This window comes from Colias croceus, chromosome 17 (genome assembly GCF_905220415.1).
Source record: "Colias croceus chromosome 17, ilColCroc2.1".
In the NCBI taxonomy this organism is placed as follows: domain Eukaryota; kingdom Metazoa; phylum Arthropoda; class Insecta; order Lepidoptera; family Pieridae; genus Colias; species Colias croceus.
In genome coordinates, this window is record NC_059553.1 from 10098105 (window position 1) to 10110956 (window position 12852).

The window sequence follows — 12852 nt, forward strand, 5'->3', positions numbered from 1 at the left end:
CAGACCAATAAAAAAGGTATAGACGGAGCTGTCGCAAACAATCGGGGCGAAATAAGTGAGGACTAGTCTCGGCTTTGTGTGCGTAACTTGGTGTAAGACATCGTAGATTTGCGCATGTGTGCTAGAGAAAAATGTTGCAAGCGTTGCGATGCGACTCCCAAGTGCGAGAGATATACTTTAGTGAAAAGTGTTAATATTATGTAGTATTGTTGTGTATTATTAATTTATTATGTATTTGTCTTGGGTGTATGAAATGAAAGATAATTTCTTTTAATGACAGTTAGGTATTTATTTTCATTTTAAATACAATTATGAAAAAAAAATCTAATTTAAGAAAACACACAACATTTTATACGTGAATGGATAAATGAATGACAATAATGCGAACCATGTATGCTCTAGCTTCTGTCTTCAGAAAGACATGATATTTCGCTTTTATACACACTTCTCCTAAAAAAAATCCAAATTTTGAAGGGAGCCACTCGACATCATTTCTGTTGTCCCGTATAGTTTTAATCCAGTTTTCTTTCCACGTTTTTTCAGCTGGGAATCTAAGAAATACCATTTCAAACACATATATAACAACAATACATAATAACATACCTAATGTACACCAAAACTAAGTAATTATGCAATAGTAAATTTAATGTATAGGTCTACCAGAATCTGATGGCATATTTATATTTGAGAAATAAAAGATTTTTATGTGGCAACTTATTTGACAACTATCAAATTGGTTGTCAAATTATTTGTCTTTTTTGTAGTTGATGAATAATTTTTAGGATTTTGTCTAAAAAATCTTCGAAAATGTCGAAAAAGCCGCTGCGATCACAAGCAAGATGTGTTGTTTATAATGTGTATAGAAAAACATTCGATGAAGAAGGGTCAAACACATCACAATTTTCAATTTTGAAGATTTTATTGGTAAATTGGACTTACCCGTTTTGATAATTTAATTTAAAAAATATTGTATGTAAGTAGGTAACTATAATATTGTTCGTTGATTAGAATATAATTTTATGAAAACTTATTACAGGAGTTTCCAATACGGCTATTCTTCAAGTCCAAGCTGTCCAAGTCAATTTTATAATGTCTGTATCTGTTGTGTATCTGTTGATACTTACGAAAATAAACATAGTTTTATTTTATTTTATAAAAAATTATAAGCAGTTTTGATCTACATTATCATTATATCGATATTTTCACATGGCATACTGGTAATGAATATACAAATATAGGTATGTGTAAATAATAATATATAATACCTGTTTAAAATTAATATGTATAATTATTGTATATTATACATGTAAGTATGTACCTACATAATATTAAGTGGATATCTCATTATTAAGTACAGTATTGTCCACTTATGTAATGTGACTATATATATATTGAGGAAAAAATAAAAAATAAGCAGTATCAAGATCGTTCAGTCCATTTTCCCTAGGGTTGCACACTCAAAATTTTGATTTCCCTAATTGCCATCAGATTCTGGTTTACCTATAGTAATTTTGCTTACTTTGTAAAGTACTTAGTATTCGTAAAAAATTACGATTTCCCTTACTTTTGGGAAAAAAATAATGTTTTTAACTTGCAACACTGACACAATGGCGTGTTCCGAGAAAGTATGTCTAGTATTTTTACGATTTTGTTTAAAATATACAGCAAATAGGTTACTTACTTGTGAAAAGTTATCCCAGAAGCTTTATTTTTAAAACAGGAATTGTTTTTGCAACACTTTACAACACAGGACGGCATAATTTCGCAATTATTAGGTATTGTTTACTACGTCATGCGCGCTCGCTTACTCGCTGCAGACTACCGCACAGCCGTCTTCATATTTCCGAATCGTCTTCATATTACGTGCCTCACTTGTAGGAGCGCAATGTTCCGTCTATACTTTTTTATTGGTCTGAGGAGTAAGAGCATTCTTTCGTGATGTTATAATTATTTTATGTCGTATGTGTACGGTACAGATATAAAAACATTACTTGATTTATAGTGTTACCGCTCGATAGTCCACTATCGATAGTCTATCGATTAACTATCGATAGTTGGGGAAAAGCAATAGTATCGATAGGTAGCACTATCGATACTATCGATAGTGTCGATACTATCGATAGTCCTTTATGCGTAAATACTAATAAAAGTCTAAAGTAAAAAATACTAATAGTCCTATAAGCGTAAATAAACTATAATAGTATTCCATGATTAACGCTATCGATAGTGCTATCGATATTCTGACTTATTTTCAAGGTCAACTATCGATAGTTCGGCAACACTAGGCGCAGCAGTAATAGTTGGCTAGCGACAGGTAGGATCAAAGAATTATACTACCCTCAGAGCAATAAACCAAATACTACCTACCTTCGGCGAGATAGACATCCTATCATTGTCTATTTCGTAGTGAAAGGGTAGCAAATATCCATCCATCGTCATTTTACTTACGCATTTATAAAATTAGTATGTGATTAGTATGACTTCGCTTTCCACGGTTCCACCCGCTTTGTCTAAATCATTATCTATCATTGAGTTACTATCTACTACGTAGTATTAATATGTACCTCAGTCCTCAATGCTATCTATTAAAAAAGCTGAAGCCCGTATCAAAATTCGACGTATAGTTTTAGATTTAATTTAATTACATAGGTACGTAGGGACATAGGGGCAGAGAAAGCGCTTTGTTTTATACTACCTATGCTATGTAGTGATAGTGAAGTACCTACCTACGCAGATATAGCACATTCTGAAGACAACCGTGCACGCACCCTTTCCCGCAACCACAGAATACATAATAGTAGCTAAAAGCAACCGCAACAATAGAAATATTCTTTTCATTTAATTCTAAACATTGACACTTGAGCTAGGTAGGTACTACCTATCTACTTCTACAACATCTTATTTTTGATCTCCATATGATGAGGGATTGACATGCTTTATTAGGTACCTAGATAAAGATACCTACCTATTTATCCCTACTTATTATTATAAATGCGAAAGTACCTAACTCTGCATGTCTGTCTGTTACGAATTACGATTTCCCGCTTAAACCTCTCAACCGATTTTGATGAAATTTGGGACAGACAATCTTTAGACCCTGAGAAAGAACATAGGCTACCTTTTATTGCGAATTATGTACCACGGGCGAAGTCGAGGCGGACCGCTAGTAGTGAATATTTTATGATCACTTCGACTGAATAATCTTAACATGTAAAATTGATTATCAATTTTATGAACTTTTGTAATGCCAAGTTGAATTGTTAAAAAATAGCTACAAATAAAACACAGTATAATGTATAAACATCAGTTTATTAGTCTAATCCTCCTCTTCATCGTTGGTAGCACCACCGCCCTGTCCCTTGCGGAGGTTCTTCCTCTTGACGCGACCTGGACGGCCACCGCCGAAGGGTGACTTGAGCGAGAAGTCAATGTGCTTGCCAGAGTCCAGGCGGACAATGAACGATGGGATGTTCACTACTTGCTTGCGGACGCTGGAAATTAGTTTTGTGTTAGTGAAACTACTTGTAGGTTAGAGTAGTTTTTATTGGCAATTCATATTGTAGATATTATAATTTTTTAACATTTTTAGGGAGACAATAATAATTTATTATGTATTACTTTAATATTGTAAGAAATATGTATGTACAGACGATTATTATCAACTTCAAATAATTCTTGCAGACAGGGTAAAAAAAACAGCTTCAAAGATATTACTTCAAAAAGCACGGCATAAGCTTATTTTTCAACATTTACATTGCAACATTTAGTAAACATAATTTAAGTAATAACAATGAGTATGTATGTCTATTTATCTAAATATAATAATGTCCATGTATTGATACATACACCATACTTTACCTCTTAAAAGCTCAAAAGAGCAAATATTTCAAGACATTGATCTCAACAAGTTGAGAATCAAGTGGTCTTTATGATAATAGGCACAAGTTCAAACCGGCTTCATCCGGGATTTCTGCTTCACCTGCATTTGATTGTATTGTCAAATACCATTCACATATTGAATAAAATTGCTATCGAACAATAATACTGAATATTACATGAGTATAGTATGACCATGTTAAGAGATAGTTATGAAATTTATGTTATATATTACAATTCATCAACATTTTGCACCTATAATTTAACAATAAATGTGCATTCACAAATGCACCAACTCACCGAATGTGTCTCTGTCTGATGAGGATCCTAGCGTGATGGATGGACTTGGCGAGACCAGCCTTGAAGACCTGTGTCTGCAGACGGCGCTCCAAGAAGTCCTCAATCTTAAGACCGAGCACGTAATCGAGTTTCATCTGTTTCTCGTCCAACACGCCGATTCTGACCAGACGACGGAGAAGTGCGTTACCTGAAAGTAAAATTTGACAATTTTAAGTAAAGATCAAGGATTTTATTCAAAATTATAGATAAGCTAAGAAGATATTTCAGGTTAAATAGAATCATCAATTTATAATATGTCAAGAGGTTGCCATAAATGTTCATCATAGTAAGAAAATCTTTGTTAGAAATTTAATTCAGTAATTGGCAAATGATCACAGCACATGTAGTAGGTTTACCAAAAAGTAAAAACATAACCTAATTTTAACATGCGAATAGTCGAATATATCAATAACGTGTGGAACTAACCTTCGAACAATCTCTTGGGGTCCTTCTCTTCAAGGGTGAGCAACTCACGGGCGGCCTTACGGATCCTGGCCAGCGTGTACTTGACCCTCCAGACCTCACGCTTGTTCCTCAGACCATATTCACCGATGATCTTCAACTCCTGGTCGAGACGCGCCTTTTCGAAGGGACGACGGGGCGTCACGTATGTCTTTGAGAAGACTGACGGCACACGGTTGTTCACCATGATGGCGAGCTATCGATTTATAAGATGATTAATAACACAACACTACTATAGACCGGTGGAATTATAGGTTAACATAAAACACTATTGAGAGAATGCCTTCTTACAAAACCCCGAAGTATTTCGGTGCCGAGGATAGTGGAATAAATTATTACACGTTAATTCATTTAGATTCACAGCATAGCACTTTTAAACTAGAACTTAGTTTGGTTTCGATATGTATGTAAAATTAATCTGTTTCCATCGGGTTAATTCATTACAATAAAAATATCATAAATCGAAATAATTCAGATGGACACTTTTAAAATTGTAAGTACAGTATTATTTTCCCGAAAGAAATCCAAATTTGCACCTTTTTTGATTATTTCCTAATAACTATATCACAACGCACCTGCACACAACACGGCTCGCCGAAAAAGAGGTTATGAGAAGGTCTGTCACTTTGACAGTCAAATAACTCGTCGACAGCTGTCAAGGGGCAAGTCCAGAGACTATAAAAGTCATTACAGTTTATAGATTATTATATTATTTTATTATCTGTATTGATTGAATAATTCTTAGGCTGGGTCCACATTTGTAGCATCTTGATGTATCACGATCAGTCGTATCGTATCGAGTATTTGTATCATTAATATGGACGCTCATTTGTCCATGTCGTATTATAAAGGCGTATCTTGAAAAAAAAACGCGTCCATACTTATCAACTGCTGTATCATGTCAGTGTATCATTATAACACTTTCGTTATCCCAGCTCATCTTTAATGTTTACTCCTCTTTCACAAACCACGAAATGACGGGAACACAGGCAATGATCGCGTATCAATTGCATTCACGTCCAAACTTGAGCGATACGATGTGTATCCTCTTTGATGATAGCGGAAAAACCGACACACGATGGTTCGCGGTGTATCACGTATATCGTATCGTAATACAGTATCAAAATACGTCCATACCACCGATCGTGATACGCGTATCAGATACGAGGTGTATCATGATACACGGTTAGTGCGGATCGGGCCGTATCAGATACGGCGTGTATCATCAACGGGTATCATCTTGCGTCCAAACTAGCGATCATGATACGCGCCGAGGCCACGCAACGGAGATACGATACACCGAAATGCTACAAATGTGGACCCGGCTTTACTAATTAAATTTAATCACTGTTACTTAATGATCTAGGAATAATTCTTACTAATTAAATTTAATCACTGTTACTTAATGATCTAGGAATCGACTTTTTACACCATAAAAGTTTTCATGTAATTATAATTTAAATACGTAATTGAATACTCTGCTTCTAGGTGGCTTCTTCAGATGAGAATAGTATACATATATCGTTACCGTTAGATATGAAACGGCAAACTATTAGCACATTCTCGAACCTGCGCAGAAGAAAAATAAGGTATTCAAGTATATCCGAGTAATAATCCGGAATAATATCTGTAGGTTTCCAGCATTCTTACTTTTTTATTAATCAGAAAAGTGAAATTAAACTAGAAACTACAGTCGAATTTGAAACAGCATTTTTAAATGTTCAATTTTTTTTTAAATGTATAAATACATAAAAGGACATTCATAGATAATAGGAATACAAAGTAAATACATACATATAGAAATTAATTTATTTAATATTTTCTACAAATTGTATTTTTCAAATATTTACATAATGCTTAAAAGTTAAAACTTTTTATATTTCAAGAAACTCCTGTACTTTTTAGGATTAAGCCCATACGCTTTCAATCTCTCATCTGATAATTTTGACAGAGGATTTTTGTTATCACTAGACTTATTATTTGAAGTCTTTTTCTTATCATTATTGAATTGTTTTTTGTTTTTCTTCCTTTTCGGTGCATTATCATCATTGAAATTAGCTTTTCTCTTTTGTCCTTGTGTTTTATTGAAAACACCAGTTTTACTTGCTTTAGTTGATTCAGAATTCACATCCTCAACTGTGAACGAATTATGTTTCTTTCTCTTTCCAAAATTAGTAGCTATAATATTTATCGATTTATCTGTGTTAGCTTGTGTGCTTTCACCATTTGTTTGAATGTCAGCGTTAATTTGTTTATTTTTCTTTTTCTTTTTCCTTCTAGAATTTTCGTTAATTTGACTATTTTCAACCACTTCTTTTTCATTATTAACTTGTACACAATTAGTTACTTCAGTTTTATGTTTCTTCTTCTTTTTACCTTCATTAGCTTCTATAGCACTATCATTGTCTTTATTATCATTTATATTGCTTGTATTTTCATCAACAACATTAATGCTATTATCTTCTGTATTTATTTCTGTTGCATTGTGACTTCCATGTTTGTGTTTCTTTTTCTTATTTTTCTTTGTTTTAACTTCATTTTCTATTCCCGTATCATTATTTTCAGATAAGTCATTTAGTTCTGTATTCTCTTCATCCTTGTTGTTACTAACTTCAGTTTCATCGTCGTTTTTAGTTTTATTCTTCTTCTTTTTCTTCTTCTTCTTCTTAATTGTTTCTTCAAGGGGTACAACCACTTCTGGCTCCCTGAAAATTGAATAAAAATTATATTTACTATAAAATTTATATTCCCGTAGTCGCATTTAAATTTGGTCTACTTCTGACATGCGAAAGGTGGTTTTGTTTATGGTTAAAAATAATTATTTTAATTTTAGAATAACAAGACATATCATATAGGATTTTTACTACAAAATTTGTAAGAGAACTATACTGAAACTAACTAGATGTATACTAGTCTAAAATTGCGACTATTTAATATATTATCTTTGTATTGAATAATTCAATAGTAAAATAAAACTTACTCAGGTAAATCCTTGAACAAACTCGGCAATACTTTGCGTTTGAGTCTCTCGTCAGCTGCTTTCTGTCTGTATGTGTTCACTTCACTCTTCTCTATATTTTCTGGACGATATTTAACTATTTTCTTCAATGGCACCCATTGAGTTAGTTCTTTGTCATCAGCTAGGAGAATCTGAAAACATTTTATCAATTTATCAATACATTATTTATTATTAGAATTAATACTATTGTATTATTAGCTTTTGCTCGGGCCTTTAAACAAGTTGAAATTTCACTATCTGTACAATTTTCGATTCAGCTTCAAGATTAACAAAAAATTTCATTAAAATAGGCTCAATCGTATAGTTTAAGTTCAGTGACAAATACACCCACCAAAGAAAATATTCTAAAATATACCTTACCTCCTCTATACTAAGTCCATAATCATTCGGCACAACCTCCCTATATTTGAACCTGGTCGGCAAGTCTCCACCGATCACATCTTCACAATCCATCTTATAATACTCTTCCATGAATTCACTGTATGTTTTTTCAACATCTGGCACAAATTTTGGCTTATCTTCTGCTAATATTTCAGCTAGCTTGGATTTACGCTTGCGGTTTCTGCGTTTCTTGCCTACGTTTCTCTTTAATTCCTCTACTAGATTCTCTTTCGCCTTTTTGGGATCGTAGTCCGCGTCCATCTGGGAAACAATAAAAAATAATGAGTTTCATATTAAGTTTTATAGCATTCAAATGCTTTACACAGAGAAATTTTTATAGAATAGAAAAAAAAAAGCCATGCCAGGATGTATTAATGAAAAAAATACCTAAAATAATGAGTGTCAAATCACATAATATTATTATGGTTTTTTTGTTCAATTCAATGTTAAGCGTTAAATTTTTATTTAATCATAAATTGTATGTACTTGTGATATATATTTTTTTATGTCACATATCTGCAAAAACTATAAGCAGGTCGGTTGAAATGTGTGGACGATATTTATAAATGGATTATTAAGCTTTTCCTCTACACCAAGTTAGTCTAAATTATTAGTTCGTAATTCTCTCTTACATTAAAATCTTCATCTTCACAATGTGGTCCATTTTCATTATCAACATTTTGCTTCTCATTCTCATAGTTATCCCAATTTTCTGAAAATACAGTTAAAAATTATTTTCTAATTTTATTGCTCGCAAATAGATTTTACGAGTTTTTTATATTTAGCTATACATATATACAAAAGTTATTACAATTAATTCAACTTTGTTTTAATTTAAATATAGACAGCATCTATGCTATGCATCTATTTTAAGCATATAAAAAAAAAACTAAATTCTTTGTGAATTATACCAATTTCAAGCTCCTCATCGAGATCAGGGAAGACGGGTTTCTCATCATCAGCCTGGCCGTAGAACTGTTCATCAAATAGCTGCTTCATTCGTTTGTCGTGCTCGTCGGGATCAAAGTCACCCTCTATATCTTGTTCCTGTGGACAATAAATCAATATTTTTGATTTATTATATAAAATAAAAATAATTGTGTTCTGTTTGTAACGTAAAAATTCACATACTATGTAGTGCGACAAAGATACAATATACATTTAAACCGTTCTCCGTAAAGAGTTAGCAAAGTTAGCGAAACGCAACCCGGCTAATTAGCCAACTTCAAAGAGAACGTGTTTTTTACGTATGTCGCTTCTATCTCAATTAATATATGTATTCTAAGTTATCAATATTATTATCTATAATAGTTTTGTGAAATTCATTTCCTATTATATTAGATTTGGTAGAAACTAATTTTAACAAATTAGATAAATTAGCTATTATCATAGGAAACTGCTTTTACATAATCAATATTATGCTTTATTCACAAGAAAAATTGTAAAGTACACTCAAAACATACCTCAAAAGCAAGATCCTCATTGCCGGTAACCTCCTTGATCTTAGCGATCTTTTCCTGTATCTCTTTCAATTTTAGTGCCTTCATCCTCGCGATCTCTTCCATTTTCTTCTTCTTCTCTTGTTCTTTCCTCTCTCGTATTTCCGCGCGTTTGCGTGAGCGACGGTCGTCTTTGGGACGTATGTAGTTCATTGTACGGGGGTAGCGTTTTAGCTAGAAATATTTCATGCATTATTAGTTTTATATTGTAAGACATACGTATGGTGTTCATTTAGAGTAGAGAGAGAGACAGTTATATGGATCCCTTTTTTCACGGAGTTCTGTCAAATAAATGGGTAATCCTACTACTGAAACTCAAACTCAAACATTTATTTATTCATGGAGAAGAGATAACTTGTAACTACTTAATGAGAAATCACTACAGTTATACATCAAAGTCCTCCGCCGCGTCTGTTCGTGATGAACTTAAAAATGAATGCACCGATTTTAGACTGCGTGAGCGAAGTCGCGGACAGCAAGATAAACTTAAAAACTGCTGTGGTGATTTTAAATATTTTAATCCATGTTAGTGGATGATGAGTAAGAAAAATAATGTACTTATTCAAAGAAATATTATGGTTGAGTTTTACTTTAGAGAAATATTTTTATTTACTGTTTATGTTATAAATATCTTTCTGTTATATTATGATTATTTATTCTCTTAATGCTTTTCATCAAGAATAATAAAACAATAATTTAACTAACATATTCCTCATCTGGTTCTTCAAATCGGAAGTTATAAGCCCGTTCAAATTTCCCCTGTTCCTCGACTGTCTTCTCGTCAGCTTCCAAGTCTTCATCATCTCTTACTTTCTCTTCTGGCACTGCTTCATCATCATCATCCAAATATCTAGAATTTGAAAGACGTAAAGAAAATACATTAGAGCAAGCAAAATAAAAATATAAAGTTTGTGTAACATAAAATAATTTTATAATGGCTTCTGTTTAAAAAACGGAATATTCATTATATGTATGAACGGAATATTAATCTACTAGAAAATCTAATATATTGATTTAACTTATATTATTCTCTATTTATTTTCAGTGGATAGCACATTGAATTTTGAAACTTAAATTGTAAAAAAATATGATAACTACTGAACACATTTTGATGATACTTAGCAGTGATGTAGCTCATCTAACAGAAAAACACATAAGCTAAAGAAATACTAGCTACTAGATGAAACCACATGCCACTCATAATGCAAATTTGTTGGGTATTAAATAATACCAGAAACAAATTTGCATTATGAGTGATTTAACGATAATTCACCCAAAAACTGTTTTAAAGAACAAGAATACACAATATTCACCGTTTATTCAATATATAGTCCCTCAGAAATGCCTCTCCGTCATTCAGCGTAGGATCAGACCATAACGACTTGAGTGGAGCCAAGTCTTTCTCTACCTCATCATCAATATGCTCAGCCTTGCCTGTTAGGAAATCTTTTAGTTTCCCATCCTGATAATATTAATGAAATTTTTAATTATTTATGACACATTCTATGAAACCAATAATAAGAATAGGTATATAATTACAATATCAAACATTTATTTTATCAATTAGACTTCTTCTGGAAGCACTTTTGAATCTTCATGACATTTTTAACATTTACCACCAATTCGGAAAGCAGTATATAAGGAGAAGAACTGGCAAGAAACTCCATAGTTGCTATTATAAACATAAAGGTTTTTTGGAAGGCAAGAAAGTAAAATCGGACTATGTCTATGACTTTGGATTGTTTGCAGTTTGTATGTTGAAGAAAATACAACAAATAAAATTTTTTAGCTTTTTGTAACAAACCCTTCTTGTTTCAATTATTTGAAAATGTTTTTATTTTTTTAATAAAATCACTACATAGTATAAAACAAAGTCGCTTTCTCTGTCCCTTTGTATGCTTAAATCTTTAAAACTACGCAATGGATTTTGATGCGGTTTTTTTTAATAGATAGAGTGATTCAAGAGGAAGGTTTTAGTATATAATTCATAAGGTTTTAGAAAAGCGGGCGAAGCCGCGGGCGGTAAGCTATTTGACAATAAATCAAATAAATAAATCATTTATTTCACTAATAAAACATTTTACAAATTAGAGCGACAATATAAGTAAAAATAATAATACCTCAGGTTTTGTATCTTTCTTTACTGGTTCATCAATTTCAGCTTTCTTTTCAATACTGAATATGTTGGGTCCATCGTCATCATCATCATCACTGTCAGCAAATGTTACTTTTTTCACTTCCTCTTTTTTTTCTAAAATCATATGAATTGTATGTATTATTATTAAATAAATAAACAAAATTATATTGTATGAGATAGATGTACATATTATCACAAAATAAATTATTTAGTTCACAAAGATGACTAACTTAAGATGCTTAAAATATTACATGCACAATGTTTATTGAACTATTATACTATGTCAAAAAACTCACATTAATAATTCCCCTATATTTTAAACTAGCGGTCCACCCCAGCCTCGCCCGTGGTACATATTTCACAGTAAAAGGTAGCCTATGTTCTTTCTCAGGGTCTAAAGATTGTCTGTGCCAAATTTCATCAAAATCAGTCCAGTAGTTTATGCGTGAAAACTATACATACATACATTCAAACCTTTCCTCTTTATAATATTAGTATAGATAGAATAAAAAGGCTTTTCTTAAGGAAAAGTCTATTCTACAGAAGAAAAGCATAAAATAAAATAAAGAATTCATACCCTTTTCCTTCTCTACTTTCTCATCAAAGAACTTATAATTCGGGTCGTATATTCTAGGATCCTTAGTTTTTAATAGAGATAATGTTTTAAGGAATTGAACCTCAACTTCTTCGTTAATTTCTGGCGGTTCATCGCTTTCATCTTCGCTATCTGATTCCGATCCATTTGAATCTAATGATTTTGATCCATACTTCTGTTCCACTGAAATTAATAGAATTATATTAATTGATTTTTATTATATGAACTTATCTCATTAAATAGAAAATCTTATATTTACGTTTGTGTAGCTCCTCCTTTTCGCGCCACCTATCGTATTTCTTCGCATATTCATTTTCTGTTTTTAAACTAACTTCTTCCTCTTCAGAATCCTCATCAAATAATTTCTTTTTAGTCATTTTTTTAAAGATAAATGTTAAAATTATTTTTGATCACACTTAAATCCACTTTCATTCCACATGGTATTCCAAATGTTGTGAGGTTGTCACTGTCAATTAGTGTCATCACAGGTTGACACAAAAAGTCATAACAAAGTATTAGTGCGTTCATCAAAATAATTCGTTCA

At 32.1% G+C, this 12852-nt stretch overlaps 2 protein-coding genes and 1 long non-coding RNA gene across 3 annotated transcripts; all 3 read right to left on the reverse strand.

Moving 5' to 3' along the window:
* Positions 1-264: 264 nt before the first annotated feature.
* Positions 265-1914, reverse strand: LOC123698820. Its single transcript, XR_006752466.1, has 2 exons — positions 1682-1914; positions 265-551 (listed from the first exon to the last, which is right to left on the reverse strand). It is a non-coding gene; the product is annotated as an uncharacterized LOC123698820 (long non-coding RNA).
* A 1376-nt stretch (positions 1915-3290) lies between these two features.
* On the reverse strand, positions 3291-5334 carry LOC123698821 (40S ribosomal protein S9). The gene is made up of 4 exons (XM_045645570.1): positions 5253-5334; positions 4642-4873; positions 4177-4363; positions 3291-3491 (listed from the first exon to the last, which is right to left on the reverse strand). Exons 2-4 carry the CDS (start codon positions 4862-4864, stop codon positions 3317-3319), a joined length of 585 nt encoding a protein of 194 aa, XP_045501526.1. The 5' UTR covers positions 4865-4873; positions 5253-5334; the 3' UTR covers positions 3291-3316.
* A 1138-nt stretch (positions 5335-6472) lies between these two features.
* LOC123698822 (protein KRI1 homolog) lies at positions 6473-12753 on the reverse strand. Its single transcript, XM_045645572.1, has 11 exons — positions 12568-12753; positions 12291-12491; positions 11697-11827; positions 10890-11038; positions 10282-10426; positions 9541-9750; positions 8989-9124; positions 8710-8789; positions 8057-8338; positions 7658-7827; positions 6473-7382 (listed from the first exon to the last, which is right to left on the reverse strand). Exons 1-11 carry the CDS (start codon positions 12683-12685, stop codon positions 6542-6544), a joined length of 2463 nt encoding a protein of 820 aa, XP_045501528.1. The 5' UTR covers positions 12686-12753; the 3' UTR covers positions 6473-6541.
* Between the last annotated feature and the right edge of the window lie 99 nt (positions 12754-12852).